Source organism: Poecilia latipinna, unplaced genomic scaffold (assembly GCF_001443285.1).
Source record: "Poecilia latipinna isolate Pla-1442-1.1 unplaced genomic scaffold, P_latipinna-1.0 Scaffold320, whole genome shotgun sequence".
NCBI lineage: Eukaryota > Metazoa > Chordata > Actinopteri > Cyprinodontiformes > Poeciliidae > Poecilia > Poecilia latipinna.
Window position 1 is genome coordinate 322,254 of NW_015112936.1, and position 17,691 is coordinate 339,944.

The 17,691-nt window shown below is 37.3% G+C and overlaps 1 protein-coding gene across 1 annotated transcript in view; it reads left to right on the forward strand.

The window, feature by feature from the left end:
- lpar1 (lysophosphatidic acid receptor 1) overlaps positions 1–17,691 on the forward strand; it is a 39,109-nt gene that overhangs the window by 7,343 nt on the left and 14,075 nt on the right. The window contains exon 2 of the mRNA XM_015035003.1: positions 13,956–14,711. Coding sequence (XP_014890489.1) covers positions 13,973–14,711 — 739 coding nt within the window. The 5' untranslated portion in view covers positions 13,956–13,972. The remainder of the gene's footprint in view (positions 1–13,955; positions 14,712–17,691) is intronic.

Here is a 17,691-nt window from a genome sequence, read left to right on the forward strand (position 1 = left end):
TTATTTTGTTTTTTGATTTTTTTTTTTTTTTTCTTTATTTTATTTTTTAATTTTTTTACCCAAAAAAAAAAAAAAAAAAAAAAAAAAAAAAAAACATTAAATGGCCAATGCACATAGGGTCCAAATACTACTCAGCAGCTCATTGGTTTCCTGATTTGCTATTGAGCAATACAGGCAGCGAGTCCTTAACATTCTCATCGGAAGACCTGAAAGGATTACAAATGCATGCTCATCTGGGAGTCATTCTGCAACTTGCACGAGGCTTTAAAAGGAAAACAAAATTCGAAGAGTGAAGTTGATGCTTCTGACTTTTGACCTTCTTACCGAGGCTAAGCAAAACTCCTGTTGCAAAGATGCGATATCTCCCCTGCAGACAACTGCTTTATGTTTCCCTACATGAGCCCTGACATTCGTCAAGCAAAAGGGTCCTTGAAACATCTGTGTTGCGATTGCTGAAGAGCTTGATCTTTCCTCCCCCTTGTCTAAAGACTTGCATTCCACCCATTCTTATGCCAGAGGTCCAGATTACTTCAGCGCTCATGCAGGTAAGAGTGCCATTTGTGAGCTAGTGTTGCAAAATTAGATTTCCCTCAAGAGCAGGGGGATGACTCAGGGAAAATGCTTCCTTTGCAAGTGAAATCCATTTAAGGCATGCCAGATAGTTTCACTTCCACATGCATATTCTCATTGGAATACTGACATTTACAATACAGCAAAATTGACAGATACTGATATTGTTGAATAACTTCAGTTTAGTTTTAGTAGACTATAAAAAGTGTTTTCCATCTACAATTAAATACATACACTAATGATAAAATAAATTCTATACTGATTTCATTCATTTATCTCTATGCTGCTGACAGAGTTCTCTACTCTACTGCTCATTCACCAGCTGTAGGTGTTGAACAACTTCAGCTTAGTATCTCCAAAGTGTATCTACAGGTGAAGTCATGTGGTTTGGTGAGAATGACTCAAAACTCCCAAGTGTCTCCATTCATGACGGGATTCCTCTGTGCTAGATTGCTGGGTTATACACCCTTCTGTCCATTTCAGAGCAGACTGACAAATTATAAAATAAAGGTTAAATCAAGATCAAACTAAAAATTTAACTTTCTCTATGGAAGCTACGCCTTTTCCACTTCTTCTAGTAAAAACCAAAACATTTATTCAAATGACCATCCTCTCCATTTTTAGATTATGGTGGTGACATGTACAAAGCAGCATGTAAACACTCTGAAAACACAACCTCCTTGAACACTCTGCCATTTGGGTTTTAGCTTTTAGCTCTCTTCGAAACTTGCTACTGCACTCTATATTCCTTCCTTAGCTGGTTAGTAAGACCTTCTGGAACATTATGAAACTTTTCATGGACAAACATGGTTGTTCAGACTGCTAGCCCACTGTTTCTTGGTCTGTTTGGTTGACTGTATGTATGTTTTTATTGCCTTTGGTAATGATTGCTTTGTGTAATGTTTATATTCTTTTTGTGTGCTGTTGTTTACATTTTGTCTGCTCTTACAGTGTATAGCCATTTCCTTACATTTTCTGCTTTTTGCCTGGCTGCAATTGCAAATACCAAATTGTTCTGAATATGTCCTGCCTGCATGTACGCATACATTATGTGACATCAGTCCTTAGTTGTCTTTTGCATCATTTCAAAGCTAAACACCTGATGTTAACTGAGTCTTTGCTGCCAAACTCTATTGCACCTAAATTTAACATTACATAAATTCCTATGTAGGCATTAGTATTCTAGAAGATGGAGGAATTGGTCTACCCTTGTAAACATATAAATAGACGTCGCAACAGTTAAACATTTGGTCACAGGTACACAAATTCACATCTTGAAGACAGAAATCGCAAATAGTGAACAAGTACATTTCATGCAGACAAAATGACTATATTGCACTGCATTAAGAGCACAATTGTTGTGGCGTGATGTTGGCAAGCACTGGAACGAATCAGCTGCTTAGTTCAATGCCTCAAGTCTTGTGCTCTTGTGGTTTGACATACAAACCTCAAAATCACCCATTATTTCTCCGATAGCCATCCATTACCTTCTCTTATTCCAATTTCTACGTCTTCAAGTTGTTTTGATTTTATCTGAAGGATTCAAATCACAAAATGCAGCTGATGTCAGTCATGAGAGAGAGAAAAAATAGGAACCAGAATTTGTCAAAAGGAAACTGTCTTTCAGTACAGCAAAATCACAAATATGTATTAGATTATTGTGTGGTCATTATTCTGTTTTTTTGCTTCTGTATTTGAGCAATTTTGAGTTAGGGAGCTGTGTAAATAAGGGCATATTTTATCAGATTCTTTCATCTTTAAACAAAACAAAACAAAATATCTGACATCCAAAAAGTTTAAATCCCAACGGTTGCCTTGGCACAGGAAGCTGACCATCTACAATTTGGAATGTTGATGGTTTTGTCTTCCATGTGTTGAAGTGTGCATCCGCGAGATACTGACTTCCCTGCTGCCCCTTCATGCTTGAGCATGTTTGTGAAAACAACTTGTTTTTTAGAGGGTTATTGTTCTGCTGCATTGGTGCTCAAAGAAAGATCCTGACTGTGCAAAAACACATTGATAGCTTATCAAACCTTGTTTTGTAGGATGGTTTATGCAGGTAAACAAGAAAGAGCTGCAACATAGCAACCACAGTCTTGTGAATTGTGTCATTTTGTGTCTTTGTCATGTGAAGTAATTTTACACTGTAAGTAATTTTATAGTGGACCACATGATGTCATTCAGTCAAATGCTGTAAATGAGATTATAGATTATAAATATCCTGGTAGTTAAGTTTATAATAGGTAAATTTTATGAATAAATTCATGCTAAGAATGGGTAAAATTTTGGGAGATTGAAATTTGATCAGAATGTGACAACTGTGTTGCAAACAATCTTTTGTTATACTGTAGTTGCAGAGACATCATTGTGTGAGCGCTCTTAGCAAACAAACTATCTTTAACACATTTCTCTTTTAACATTGTCAACAGGAAATTAGACAGTCAGGGGAAGTGAACAGCTCATTAACACAAACTGTACTTCATAAGCTTTGTACCATGGAGAACTGTTGTCTTTGTAAGTATTTGTGTTTGGAAGACACTTAGGCATGTGTTGTTATTTTTTCTTTGGTTGATAAAATGTAGAGTATGTGTACGTAATTTTTTGAGTGTACCATTAAGGTATGTGTATCAGCTAGTGATGTATTTTTCTATACACTATGTTTCGGTTGCAACAATACTTTGAGTGTTGTATTAAGATGTGTATGTTAGCTAGACAGTAAAATATGTTTCCCCTGTTGTATTTCAGGTTCAAAAGTCCATTTATAAAAGATATTCAGCTAAGAAAAGGAATCCTTGTGTAAAGAGACCTTTTATTAGCTGTTTGCTAGCTGCCTACCTACACAGTCACATGTTTTGACAGACCCAGATTCCAAAATCACACAGTTTGAGATTATGACTACTTTATTCTGTTTGTGAAAACACAAAAGGGAGAATTCTTCTTATTTTTTGGCAATTTGACTACCTTGAAATTAGATAAGTATTATCATATATAGACAGAAATAGATTGGAATATAGTACTTTAATTAGATTCAGGTTATGATTTGTCAAGCCTTTACTCTGTGAAAATCAGGCTTGTTTAGTTGACTCTAAGATATTCCTAGAATGTTTTCAAGTCTTGTGAACTTAACATTGTGTATTGTCTTGTCTCTTGAGTTAAATGTTGCGCAATTGAAAATAGTAAGTAGCTTTTTGTCTAACATTTAGGAATGTTAGACACACTTATCAATTCTTATCATGAAATACTATGTTTCTCTTTTACATAAAAATTCCTCTTGTAAGCCAGCCTTACCAAACTTAACCTTTTGAATCTCAGCCCTATTGCAGACACTTATGGTCTCCTTCACTTTTTTTACTTGCTGAAAAGCAGTAGTACTTCTGAAAAGCTGGAGCATTACATGAGTGATGAATATGAATACTTCTGAGTCAAACATTTTGTGGGATAGATCACTGATGCAATGCTTTATTGCATCCAGGCCCATGTGATGTAATCTGTGGAATCTGTGTCAAAGAGTGTGATTTCAATACAAGATGGCTGAGCACACCCTACAATAAACTGAGGTTGAACATGACACATATGGCAAAAGCTGTTTATTAGAAGAGTTGCGGTTGTAACCTAGTAGCTGAAATGACCTGAAATTCTTGGTCAAACTGGTTGGAGAAAATTGCATTTACACACCTTTGTGTTGCTTAAACTGCCTGCACAGGTGTTGTGATTTAGTGTATAGTGTGCTAAAAAAAAAGTCCTGCATTGTTCTGCTTATGTATCATGTGGCTGGCAAAGGGTTCTTCTGAAAAATTCCCAGTGAACATGTGCATTTCTGCAAGGTGTTTCATGTGTTTCATTTCTCAGTTCCCTGCTTTTAGGGTTTTTCCATAGTGATGAATGATAATTTTTTTTCATGCGAGCTGACCAAACAGAGCTAGCTCAAGAGTCAAATGTAAGCACTTTTTGTACTTTGTCCATAATTTAATATGAAATAGTGTTTAAAATATAAGGCAAAAGCAAACAAGTACACATTAACCAATGACAGAGAAAATCTTCAATAAACAATATTGATTGATGAGGTCACTAGATATTATTATTTGGCATTTATTGGCATTTGCCATTTTCCCTGTTGTGTAGATTATATGGTTTTCCCACAACACAGAAAAGTTTAAAATTTTGTCCTCTAGTAGGACTATGTAATAATGTTATTCCCTCATCAAAAACATACCTAGAGTGTCATTTGATTCTTTCATGCATATTTGGAAAAATTAGGTCATTGTGACTAATATTAGTACTGCATCTAACTCACTGCTGGTATTTATGTGAGGTAAATGGGGGGAAAAAACAGATTTTGGAAATAGCCGCAATGGGGTTAACACATGAGGGGACGCTTATATTGCTGTTTGTCACCATTGTCAGTCAAACGCTGCATAAATGTCACAATATTCAACCAAACTGGAGATCTTTTTCAGGGAATAAGTTCGTTTTCCCCTCGCTGGCTGCCTTTCAGCCTTAAAGCCTGCTTGACACAAACATTTGAAACAGATGGGCCTGAAACACGCGGCTGATAATAACCAACAAAATGCAAGGTTTATTATCACTTTCCTAAGTGATGATATTTGAGAGAATATATGACCCAAATGAAACTGCTATGCCTTTTTAAAAGGAATTATTATTATTATTATTATTATTATTATTAATTTTAAGTAACTCACTCTCTCTGTGACCTTGGACAAACCAATGCTACACTGAATCTAACAAACCTCATCTATGTGCAGCTACAAGGTAACTCCTCTTCCTTTGGGAGTAACATTTTATCTTGCCAGAATGCGTCCCAGGAATGCTCCCAATGAGCTACTGTTTTTGAAGGGTGACAATATTCTGATTTAATGGCCTGCAGTGAGATTCCGCATGATCAAACAGGACCTAATTTTTCAGAGCTACAAAACAGGTCTTGTCACTTCATAATGGTAATTATTTGTGGCTTTGGCTCCATCACCACTCACAAACCAATAGTGCTTAAAATAGATCTAGCCTTTTCCCAACAATAAGTCACTTTGTGTTCCATTTGAAGTAGTCAAATTTAATGACAGTTTCAGGCTTTCTGTATGGAAATACTCAAGTGTTTGCAAGATATCATCCACAGACATGCAGTGAATCAGCAGCCGCTACATGACTCTGCGCCAACTCTCTATCCATTCCTTGTCCCGGGCTTTTCGGTGCTCTCCAAGTGTCTGACAGTGTATGCTGGTGTGAGATGGTTGGGTGCATGTTGTTAAAGAGAAAGTTGTAGAATGAAAGCGTCTATGTGAGCGTTTGTGAGTTATGTGCTTGCAGACATCCTTTTTTCTTTGCTTTCTGGGGAACGACCGAGGGAACAATGGGCACATTGTGTGGACTGCTGGCAAAAGGCAGGAAGAGAGGGGGAGATGTCGGGGGAGACGTGTAGAAGAGCAGTGAAAACTGTAGGAGTGAAATGACATGAGATTTTATAGGCCATGAAGGAGACACATGAAAAGACACTTGAAAAGAGATGAAAACAGAAGACAGAGGAAAAATAAATGTTCACTTTTACCTCACTTACCGCAGTCAGGTTGCCATTACTGTACCAGGTTAAAATAATGTCAAATGAAATTGCTTGTCCATAAATGGTTTACATACATGTTTAGAGCTGTTAACATCATTTTTCTCCTTAAATTATGCATATGAGCTATGATGTTTGAAACATCTTGAGTTCATTTCAAAAACTAAAATCTGGTGTAAAAAAATTAAGCTGTTCACATTTATACTGATGGGCTTAAATTATAACATACAGTGCCACTACTGTTTAAAAAAAAAAAAAAAAATCAGTAATAATTTCAGCAGGCACAAATTCAACTTTTATCAGTCTCAACTACATAATCAGTCCAGTAATAATCAGTTCTTTCCTTAACAATTTCAAAACCGGTTTTGATCTATTTGTCTTGTTGGGATGCCCTCAGTTACAAAAATGTGTCTGTTTTACCTACCATCAACTACCATCACTAGATGGTAGTTAATTATGCCATCCATTGACAAATGAACCAGTATCCCTGGCAGTAAAACAGCCCCACAGCATGATACTCCCATCACCATGCTTGACAGGCCGTACAATAAAATTTAAGCGCCTCACCTGAGTTTCTAAAAACATATGGCTTCTTTAGTGTGACCAAATAGGTCACACTAATATGATACATATGTGTTGTGATAATATTCTCTCAAAACAGTGAAATAAATTAAAATTTCAATAATATTCAGATTTATTAAGATGTTTTACAACTTTTATGGTATGACTGAGGTAAAGGTTATATAGTAGCAGGGCAACAACAGAGATATAGAGACATAACCCAATACCAATAATTCAAAATGCTTTGATCACGATCAAGATCCAATATTTTGGAAAAAATTGTTGCAGCTATTCATACATGTTAACTTGTGGTTATAGCTGTAGCTTTAAAGCATTGAGTCTGAAATGTTGTCATTTCCAGGCTGTTTTTTGGAGCTCATTGTGACCTTATTTGGTTTGGGTTTTTTGTTTTGTTTTGTTTGTTTTCCCCTCTAGCCATCCGGACATCTTATTTACTTATTTGCCATCATAATTTTTATTCTCAACAGACTTTAAAAGAGGAAGGAGTTTTTTCCCCCCTTACTTTATAATTAATATGACTTATTTTTGTTATTTAATAAAGTCTAGACCTATTTTTTTTCTCCAAGCGTCCAAACAACCGTCCACATAATCAGAAGTTGTGTTTACCCATTTTAGATGAATTAAGCTTCTTGTCACAGGAAAAAGACATAAAGCTTAAAATGATATTTTCTTATGAGTAGAAGAATTCATAATTCTTTATATTTTCTGAAGTTGTTTTGAGAGGCATAGTCTCAGACATTTCTATGGAGTTGGTTTTAAACAGCATAGCTGCAGACTTAGTTGGAGACTTATTACCAACTGACTGTGGATGAAGTTCCTGTTGTTTTGTTTTTATTGTTTTTACATGCGTTATAGAACGGCTATAACTTTTTGTATGTTGAATTTTACAGCATGGCTCCCAATTTCCAAGTACGTATAACATGCTTGGATGTTGCACAGATTGTACTGCGAAAAAGCAGCAAATATAAGAATTGATGATTCTAACTACTTTTTGTGTAAAAACTAATATTTCTGTGAGCAGCTTGTCTACACTAAGCAGTTAGGTGTTTTGAATTGAAGGTATTTTAGATAGCTCCCATGTGCATTAATTTGGAATATGTTTTACTTGTTCCAAAATATAGCTAATTGCAAATCTAAACATATCTTCAGAACAGTTTAGAGCTCTACAAATGAGCTATAGAAGTGGTGTGAATAAAAAAATATTAAGAAACATGACTACTGACTTCTTTAATTTGCAAGTTGCACTTGTGTAATAATTTTATCCTTGGCATAGTATTGAAATGAATCATCACCAGCTTATCTGTAAGAGCACTTTGTGACCCAAGGCTTCTAAAAGTTAAGATATCAAGAGGTCTAAGTCTAAGATTAAAAGGTTATTGAAATGCCAAAACTATTTCAGGAGTGTCTGAAACACCAGCTAGCACGTTGTTCCCCCTTCATCACCTGCTGCTATATCCAAACTAAGTCTGAATAGAAACACTAGAAATGCTTGATTAGCTTATTTGATCTTTCCTTATAGATTGTCAGCATAATATAGAACATCAGTAGACATTATACCGGGGCAATAGGGATAATAAAACAATGTCATACTTCTTACCTGTTGAACGAGTTTGATAGTCATCTCAATATGGTTCCTAAGACAGTGTCTGTTTCAACACAAACTGAAACAACAAGCTAAGCTAAAGTAATAAAACATTAATAATAACTAATGATAAACATGAGGGGTTTCATTGTCAAAATCTAGACATTATGACACTGGTGATGTGTGAATTTTAGATTAATGCCATGTACTTGAGTAACAATTTACTGGTGTTTAAAACCCAATAAAATCCAGCATTTTTACAAAATTCATAAAAATGCAAATATGCGTCAGTAAAACCAGAAAATAATTCTAACATGGTTTCTTACTATGCCACCAATTCTATATCATGTAAAAATGCTTAATAAACGCCACATAATGCCTTTTTGGTCACATGTATTGTTGGCAGTTTTGTCTTTTTTGTGTCTTACCAATAAATATTTGCTTTTACTTTACAATAAAAACTTGACAGACCATAACTGACATCCTCAGTATGATATTCTATTTCAGCCAGATAGATAATTGTTACATTTATTTTTTGAATGAGATGAAAGTAGATCATGTATATTTTGTTTTATGTTTTAATGCAGTGCCATGTGTATTCTGCAAATCAGAAACATCCACAAGAACAACAGTGGATAATGATTACAAACAGCTAATGTGAAGTACCACGTAAACAACATTTTGGTTTCCTCTTTCATACGCAGCCTTTAGAATAGCACAAGCATAAAAATTCACACTGTGAAACAGCTTTGAATTTGTGTGACGTGTGTGTGAGTGTGAATTGTCCTTAATGTTCAGATGCAGCCTTGCTGTCAGTGCTTGAGTAATGACCTCACTCATATGGATTCCAGGGTGGTCCTTTCATAGCCCGCTGGACACACTTCCACACACAAAACACACTTACCCCTTTTCTCCCCATCTAGCCAGAGATTAGTAGACCTCACTAACAAGTATGAAGTGTGTACACACAATACAACGTTGTCGTCTATCTAATAACACTGATTCTCTCACTTCTACAAAATTCCTTCTTTCATTTCCACAAGAAAACCTGTCAGGTTACACCTAAATATGTCTCTCATGTTTTCATTTTTTTAAAACATGTACATGCACACACCCAGGTCGGAGAAAGTTGGAGAAACCCAAAATCCCCTTTCTTGCTATGTCCCGTGTCTTGCACAATCACTCTCTCTTTTACAAGACACACTCCCCAGCTGTTGGACACAAACACAATGACATGATCTGCTTTTGCAGGCTCCAAGAGGCTGATGAAAGTGTCGGGAATGTGCACCAAAAGGCCACTGACACTTCATCCACTTTGTACTGCTGGCTTTTGACCTGTATCAAACGTCTAATACCTCCCTGACTCCTCCCAGATGTTTAGTGGCCTTACACCACACAAGACAAGCAGAATAGATTAGCTTTTATCTGCTCTGGTAGTTGTCACTGAGGCTCCCATCTTCTGGATTTATAGTGGGTAGCCGTTGCTCATATCATTCAGATGCTGGTTGTGCCGTCTTCTAATTGCTGATGCTGCTTCATCAAGATATAACGGTTGTTTGAAAAGCTCAAAATTACTTGCAGGTTAAAAAATTCCTTGTATGAAAATACATGATTTAATAAAGATTACTACAGTCTCTACAAAGAGACAAAATTAAAGAACATAGATAGGAGAAAGATTCATTAATCTACATATTGTAAATCATACTTAGATAAATTAAGAGTTTGGAGGTTTTTGATATTATGTGCAGTAGCTTCAGCTACATCTAAATCTGTATTTTTGTTCATCTCTGTTTATGTACACAATATATCCCTATTAAGAGAAAGTGAATATTGAGACTATGGAGCTTGTTCCCTATATCTCTAGAATCTCTAGAAATGCATGTGGAAAAAAATCTGTATTACTGTATTAGCAAGTACTAACCTGAGAAAAGACAAAAACTAAATGAATTTTCAGTGCTGCCAGGCTTCCTGGAAACGGCTCAAGAGTGGGGCTGGGCGATGTATCGAGTACACTCAATGTATCGCGATGTTTTCAATTTACAGTAGTTAAAATGGCTATATCACAACCATTGAGTATGAATTGTCGTTCAAATAATAAACTTTCGCCGTCAAATTCACTGTCAGTGTGGTTTATCAAACACCCTATGAATGCATCACTACTTCCTCCCTTTTTCCAACCTGAAAATTTTCTACCAATCACGTTGCGCAGAGAAAACAACCAACATGCATGTTGTAACCATGGTTACAGCGAGAGTTTGAGGCGATCCGTGAATGAGACGTTAGCTGAAGAAGAATCAACTTAGCTCCGAAAAGAAACAGCGCTGGATCAATAATTTGGCAGTGGTTTAGATTTTATATGGAAGATGTCGAAAAAAATGAGGTAACTTGCGAAACATGAAACTATTACCACAAATTTATTTCACCGCCCAGGTTCAGATATTCTTTTACATGTCGTTCCCGCACTGCTGGGGTAGAACGATTCCGTTACAGTGGAACCTGGAGACGTAGGTATGATTCAATTAATGATATGCAATGGGAAAAATAACTCAAAACCACTCTTTCTCTCACTCTCCGTGTCGACTTTACACGTAGACACGTTACCATAGCAACTAACAACGTAACTTTATGTATCAGGATTCAGCACCAAAAACACTCAGAACAGAACATTCAGTTGTTACAGTTTTATGCTTGTAGACTTGATGTGTATTTTGCGATTATTAAACGCTGTGGTAGATTAGCCACCGCTGCTATTAGCCACACTAACACAGCTGTGGTTGATTAGCTAATTCAAGCACCTGCTTTAATGATGCTCTTGTCAGTTTGTGTGTAGGTCACCTTTTTTATTTTTAAGCTGAACCAAAACACACCTTATTCCACAACACACCTGTTAAGTTAGTCAAAGTCAAGCATAACTGACCTACTTCCTTCTCCCTCGCTATTCTTTTCTTAGTTAAATCTTATTTCTCACCTTGTTATCTCATAGTGTAGACATAGTGTAGACAGTTCATAGCAAAGCACTGCATCCCTTTTTATATCAGCTTACATTTAAGTCTAGCAGGGAAATGGCGGGAACTTGCGTGGATGACATGCTGCAAGGAGTCTAGTTTAAAATAACATTGGAGCTCATTTAAGAACATTGTGATATATATTGTGCATCATGATATGGCAAAAATATAACCCACATCGTAATAATTTAACCTCAGTGTAGTGTAGCATGAACACAACTTCCTAAACAGCTAAGGACAAGCTATTTAAAGATGCACTCAAGAGGCCCTTTGTTTCTCTAGAGAAGTTGTAAAAATCAGTGGGAGAATCTGTCAACATAAGTATTTGATCTACATATTTTGAAAGAATGGCGCATCACTGTTGAAAAAATAATGTAATATAAAAACAATATATTATAGAATAAATATTTATTATTTTGCAATAAGACATGTTAAAATGGTAAAACAAAACAAACAAACAAACAAAAAAATCCAATCATTTATACAGTAAAACCAATTCCCATACTCTGAAGGTTCCTCTCTCGCCTTGTGACCTATGGAGATAACAGCTACAGATGACTGATAGGTGGAATTCCAACACGTTTGCATATATCTGAATGTACCATATAAATTATATAGTACTACGCTGACTTCCTAATCAAATGCATCTGCAGATGTTTCATATAAGCCAGCGCCAGGAAATATGAGACCTGTACTGCACCTGCAAAGCTCTGTATTTGACTTACTTGGACTTCCTTCATACTACCATTGGGGCACTTGAGTGCCGAAACCCTTGTTACAGTTCAGCAGAGTAAGCATTTTTTCCACAATGTCAATATGCTGAGGAAGTTTATAGCTCATGCAGCACTGATTTCAAACTGTATCAGATTTTGTTCATGTAGCACTGACCCCTGAGGAGGAGGTCGTGACCTCTATTGTGGATTAAAGTCACTTTTCTGAACTATGTGACAATTCCCCTTCAAAACATTTCCTACAAATGACATTTGCACCTAAGGTTAAGGATAATTATCGGCACACTTCAGCTTGTGTTCCCTGTTGTTTTTGTAATGCTTTACATGTTTTCGTTTTACAACAGCAAGCAATGCAGCCTTTGTAGATTTTCATATCCAACAAAAGGAAACTTATGTTTAAATACAAACACTGGCCTTTGAACCAAAAACCTTTAAATCTAATCTTCTTATCTTGCTTTTCTATTCCCCTTCATTTTTTGCAATGCCGTCCTCGCTGCTGCGCTCTTTGTCTGTGTAATTTACACACAAGTAAACCAACCCTCTTCCAGCCCTGAGGTCTTGGTTCCGGTCTGGGGTGTGTGAGAGAGAGCAGCCTACGTCTGTGTAGGACTGGAGCTCATTACACCACCACACACACGTTTCTGCGTGCTGTGTTTGTTTACGTGCGTGAGCTGACACTAAGCAGTAGGCTCCTGGTTCTGCTTAGCTTCCTTGGGGTCCTGAGAAGCATCTTACAAGACTAGATGCTCACAGTCTTTGATGAGAAAAAACATTTCTAGCTCAATTTTACACAAATGTTTATTGACACAGTTCAAACACACACACACACGCACGTAGCCACAAATTTATGGCTTGTCACACATAGTGGGGATGCATGCATGCACAAAAACACACCAGTCCTGTGCAGCGTCGCTGTAAACTTTGACTTTCAGACAGCAGCCGTTTTGTCTTAGACAATCATTTCAGACGCCTTGCTCTTATAAAGCTACTGCTTCTGACTTAATGGTAGCTGTTTTCCACATGTGAAGCAGTCAGGGTATCACACACACACGCACACACACACATTCGCTCACATAAACAGCAAGCAAATAAACTGAATGTAATGCCAGAATGATTTTTTTTTTTCATTCTTAAGGTCTTGCTTACCAATATATACATAAAACTGTACCTAATGAAGAAGGAATGTCTCTTCCTGAAAAGAGACAAAATCATAGTTTAAGAAAGGATAGAAGGTTACTCAGTGGAAAACGGAGACATTTTGACAGCTTTACTTGATTTAAAATATTTAGTCTGAATGCACTTTTTAACCATATGATAAACATGGACTGAAATTAATGGGATAAAGGGAGATTCACAAGATTATTCTGGTAAATTTGTATCAGACTAGTACGGACTCAGAAATTGAGATGCTCAATTACTTTGTCACTAATAGGAGACTGGTTTCTAGTATTATTTAGATAGCCCTGCTCAAACTAATCATCATCATCAACGTCTGTGACTAACTACTCCGGATTTATGCTAAATCAAGGCGTGTCACTCAACTATTTTTCCAAGATGCCAAAAATCTGCAATGAACTTAGCCCACCTATCATTCGCCATTATCTAGATACTAGTAGATTCATTGTCATCCACTTATCTGGGGTTGGGTCGCAGCCTGAGCAGGGAGACCCAGACTTCCCTCTGCCCAGGCATTTGGGCCAGCTCCTCCAGGGGATTCCCAATGTGACAAAACTTGACTTGCTTGATGAAGACAATATGTATTTATTGCTAAGTAAAACACAAAAAATGAAATTTTGCTTCGTACTAAAGTGAATGAAAACTTTTCTCTTTTTGAAGATTTCAAATGTTGAAACGTAAAAGCACTACCTATTTTAATCAAATCTCAATGAACCTCTTTTTTTTTTTTATCCTTTCAGCAACGATCGCCACCACCATGGACGAAGGGCAGTGCTACTACAACGAGACCATTGCCTTCTTCTACAACCGCAGTGGAAAGGACCTGGCTACCACCTGGAACACCGTGAGCAGGCTGGTGATGGGGCTGGGCGTCACTGTGTGCATCTTCATCATGCTCGCCAACCTTCTGGTAATGGTCGCCATCTACGTCAACAGGAGATTCCACTTCCCAATCTACTACCTGATGGCCAACCTAGCGGCTGCTGACTTTTTTGCTGGACTGGCTTACTTGTACTTAATGTTCAACACAGGACCAAACACAAGGTGGCTCAGTGTTTCAACGTGGTTGTTGCGTCAAGGCTTGATCGACACCAGTCTTACAGCTTCAGTGGCCAACCTGCTGGCCATCGCCATAGAGCGTCACATCACTGTCTTCCGCATGCAGCTACATACGCGTATGAGCAACCGACGTGTAGTGGTGGTGATCGTTATAATCTGGACTCTGTCCATATTGATGGGGGCGATCCCCAGTTTGGGCTGGAACTGTATCTGCGCCCTGCAAAGTTGCTCCAATATGGCACCGCTTTACAGCAACTCCTACTTGATCTTCTGGGCGGTGTTTAACCTGGTGACGTTTGTCGTGATGGTGACGCTTTACGCCCACATTTTTGTCTATGTGCGACAGAGGACCATGAGGATGTCGCGGCACAGCTCTGGGCCACGGCGCAACCGAGATACAATGATGTCTCTGCTCAAAACTGTGGTCATCGTGTTGGGTAAGAATGATCTCTTAGCATTTACCTGTTTCCTTTCCTGTTTCTCTTCATCTACCCATAGTGCCGTCCAAGAGTTTTTATGCTTCCCAAGTTGTTTTACCTTATCACATATTACACCACAATGATCACTAACCAAGTTTCCATCCAATTTTTTGATTTTGTTGCTGGACTGTCATAAGATTATTGAGGGAACTTTTAAAATGTCTCAAAAATAGGAAAAAAGAAAAACTTTCAAATTAGTCATGTTTTCATCTACTGCTTTGGAACAAAGGTGAGCTCTATTCAATAACTTTGAAAGCATACATTTTAAATGGTTTTGACGAAAAGGTACACATATAAGGTTTGAATACATAACTCCACATTTCTCAAATTTGTGTTAAAATCAAGCAACATTTTTACAATTATGGAAAACTTTGTGTTTGTCTCTTCCATAAAATCTTAGTAATACACTTAAGTGTGGATTTGCCATTAAAATGTCAAAAGGTCTAAATGTCATGTAAACCTTTTCAAGCTAACACAGTGGTCTGTCCTTGTGTATTTTAATTGTATACCTTAATTTCTATTGGGAGTTTTTTTTTGGGGTGGGGGGGGTTCAAAGAAAGGATCATTTTAAGACCTACATCCTTTAGTGAAACATTTTCTGAGATGAGGGTGCTATGTCCCTGCTCAAGATATGTTTATGAAACTGATTACATAGAATGTCAGACAGCATTTTCAGCCAATATTGAGACATCAAATGTAGTGCACAATTAAGGCCCTCAATCTGTTTCAGATTGCAGTAATGTTTCTCTTTTTTCACAACAATAATGAGACAGCCCCTACTCCATTTTCTGTTGATTCCCAGTGATATTGAAAGATCCATATTTATATGTTGATCTTCATTTAGCAGTAAATGTCTGCATCTCTGTCTTGTTAGACATTTTGTTTATCATTCTAGCACTGAGTGCAACTACTGTCATCAGTCATCAGTTTCACCAAAACAATGAAAGTGTTGAATGGTTCATCTGCAAAGCTTCAGCATTCAGACCAAACACAGTGTCTGCCTAGTACGAATGCAGGCGTCGCATACAGTGATCTCATTCTGTGCTGTCTTTTCTCAAATGTGTCACAGAGTTGGGATTCAGCATGAGTGGTTAACAATGAATGTGTTCTCGGTGTGTTGGGGTTTTCGTAAGAACACTTTTCATTGCTATTCATCAGTGCAAGTCCAGTTACAGTCTCAAGTAAACTATTTTAGACACATGTGAAGTGGGACAGATTGGTGGTCGAGACCTCCTCTATCCAAAATACTAGTGTTTTAGTACAAAACTGATCAAATAATTAGTTCCACCTGTGACATGTGAAGCCATGGACCAAGTTGGCAGCCCCAACATACACATTATTTGGTGTTGGAAAAAGGTGCGACTAGAAAACGTCATAATACAGTCCTACCTTGGTATTTCAGTCAATTTGCAACGGTTACAAAAACACATTAAAACCTGTACAGTTTCTCATCATAACACACACACGAAAACCTTTCTTTCCTCCATTTTAACAGCATACCGACCAAACATAAAAGAACAGCAAAATAAAACCAACTGTTCAGGGCTGTATTGTACAGAACTCCTCCAGGCCGTAAAGATGTCACACACTTTCTTCAGCATGTGCAGCAGAGTTCCTCCAGCTTATCCAAAACAGACCCCCCTCCCCCCTTCAGAAGGCCAAAACCATTACTTCAGCATAACCACTGTTCAAATGTGTGAATCCCTGCTCTCCCACTGAGAGATCTCAGGACACACACTTCAGTGTGGAAAATTTCTGCACTACTTGTAGCACTGAACGTTCAGAGTTCCTTCCTTTAAATGCAGTTCTAGATTTTAGTGTATGACCGTTATATGTTTTGAAAGACTAAAGAACTGATAACCCCGTCAGGTTTTCTGGTGAGAAATCGCCAGCACTTGTTAAATTGCCTTACATGCAGGTCATGACCTTGTTGCTTGGTGTGTTTAAATGGTCTAATTCAGAGGCGACACAGATCAAATAAATTACATGGCTTTAAGTAAACAGTGATTCTCAGGAGTCCTGAGCTCAGTCACTAAAAATAATTCAGAAAGGAGGAACTTTAGTTTGTTTAGTTTACTTGTGTTTGTTTGTTTCTATTTCCTTTGGAAATCCACAATTTTATTTTTCTTTTTTGAGCTCAGATCTACTGAGATGGCCTAGATTTGTATTAATTATTGAACATTTCTGCAACTGGAGAAAAAAAAAAGAATGGAAATCATTAATCAAACATGATGTACAAAACACGCTTTGTGGAATAGGAATATGGCCTTAAAGCTCAATATACTTGTGTTTAAAGTGATACATTTCAGTTTCTTTGTAAAATTGACATTTTTTCTGGTTGATAAATGACTGCTATTGTGCCTTAGCTTTAGACAAACTAAATATTCATATAGTTACGTCATCACCATATCCATTGTGAAGTTCATCATTTTGGATAAAAAAATAACTTCTCTAGCTGTTGGATGTGATTAAGCATATTACAATATGCTTTATGTAATAACCTCCCAGGCTTATGAATTCTGCTATAAAGAAGTAGGACATTTTACCTAATACTGTTGTGTCTAAGTTGATTTTGTGCCTGCCATCGCACGAGTTAGACAGCATCCATTTCTAATAAACATGCTCTGTTTTGTATTTAAGTTCAGAAGTGAGCAGAGCCTGACATTTTCATGTCTGAACATTTACCAGAGCAAAAGGCCCCAGGACTCTTCGGTGTATTGCTTTTCGTCTTATTTTATTCATTTATATTTTACCTAGGTTCACTCAAACCTCATAGTCGACCAGCTCAGTGGCTGCAAAGAAAGTTAGTGCAAGATTTGTGGGGGAAAAAGGGCTCCGGAGTGCCTGAAAACAGGATATGTTGGTCCCAGACAAAACATACCAAAGGATTCCACACGATTTGTCTCCGGTGTTCCATGTTATCTCATCCTGATGCATT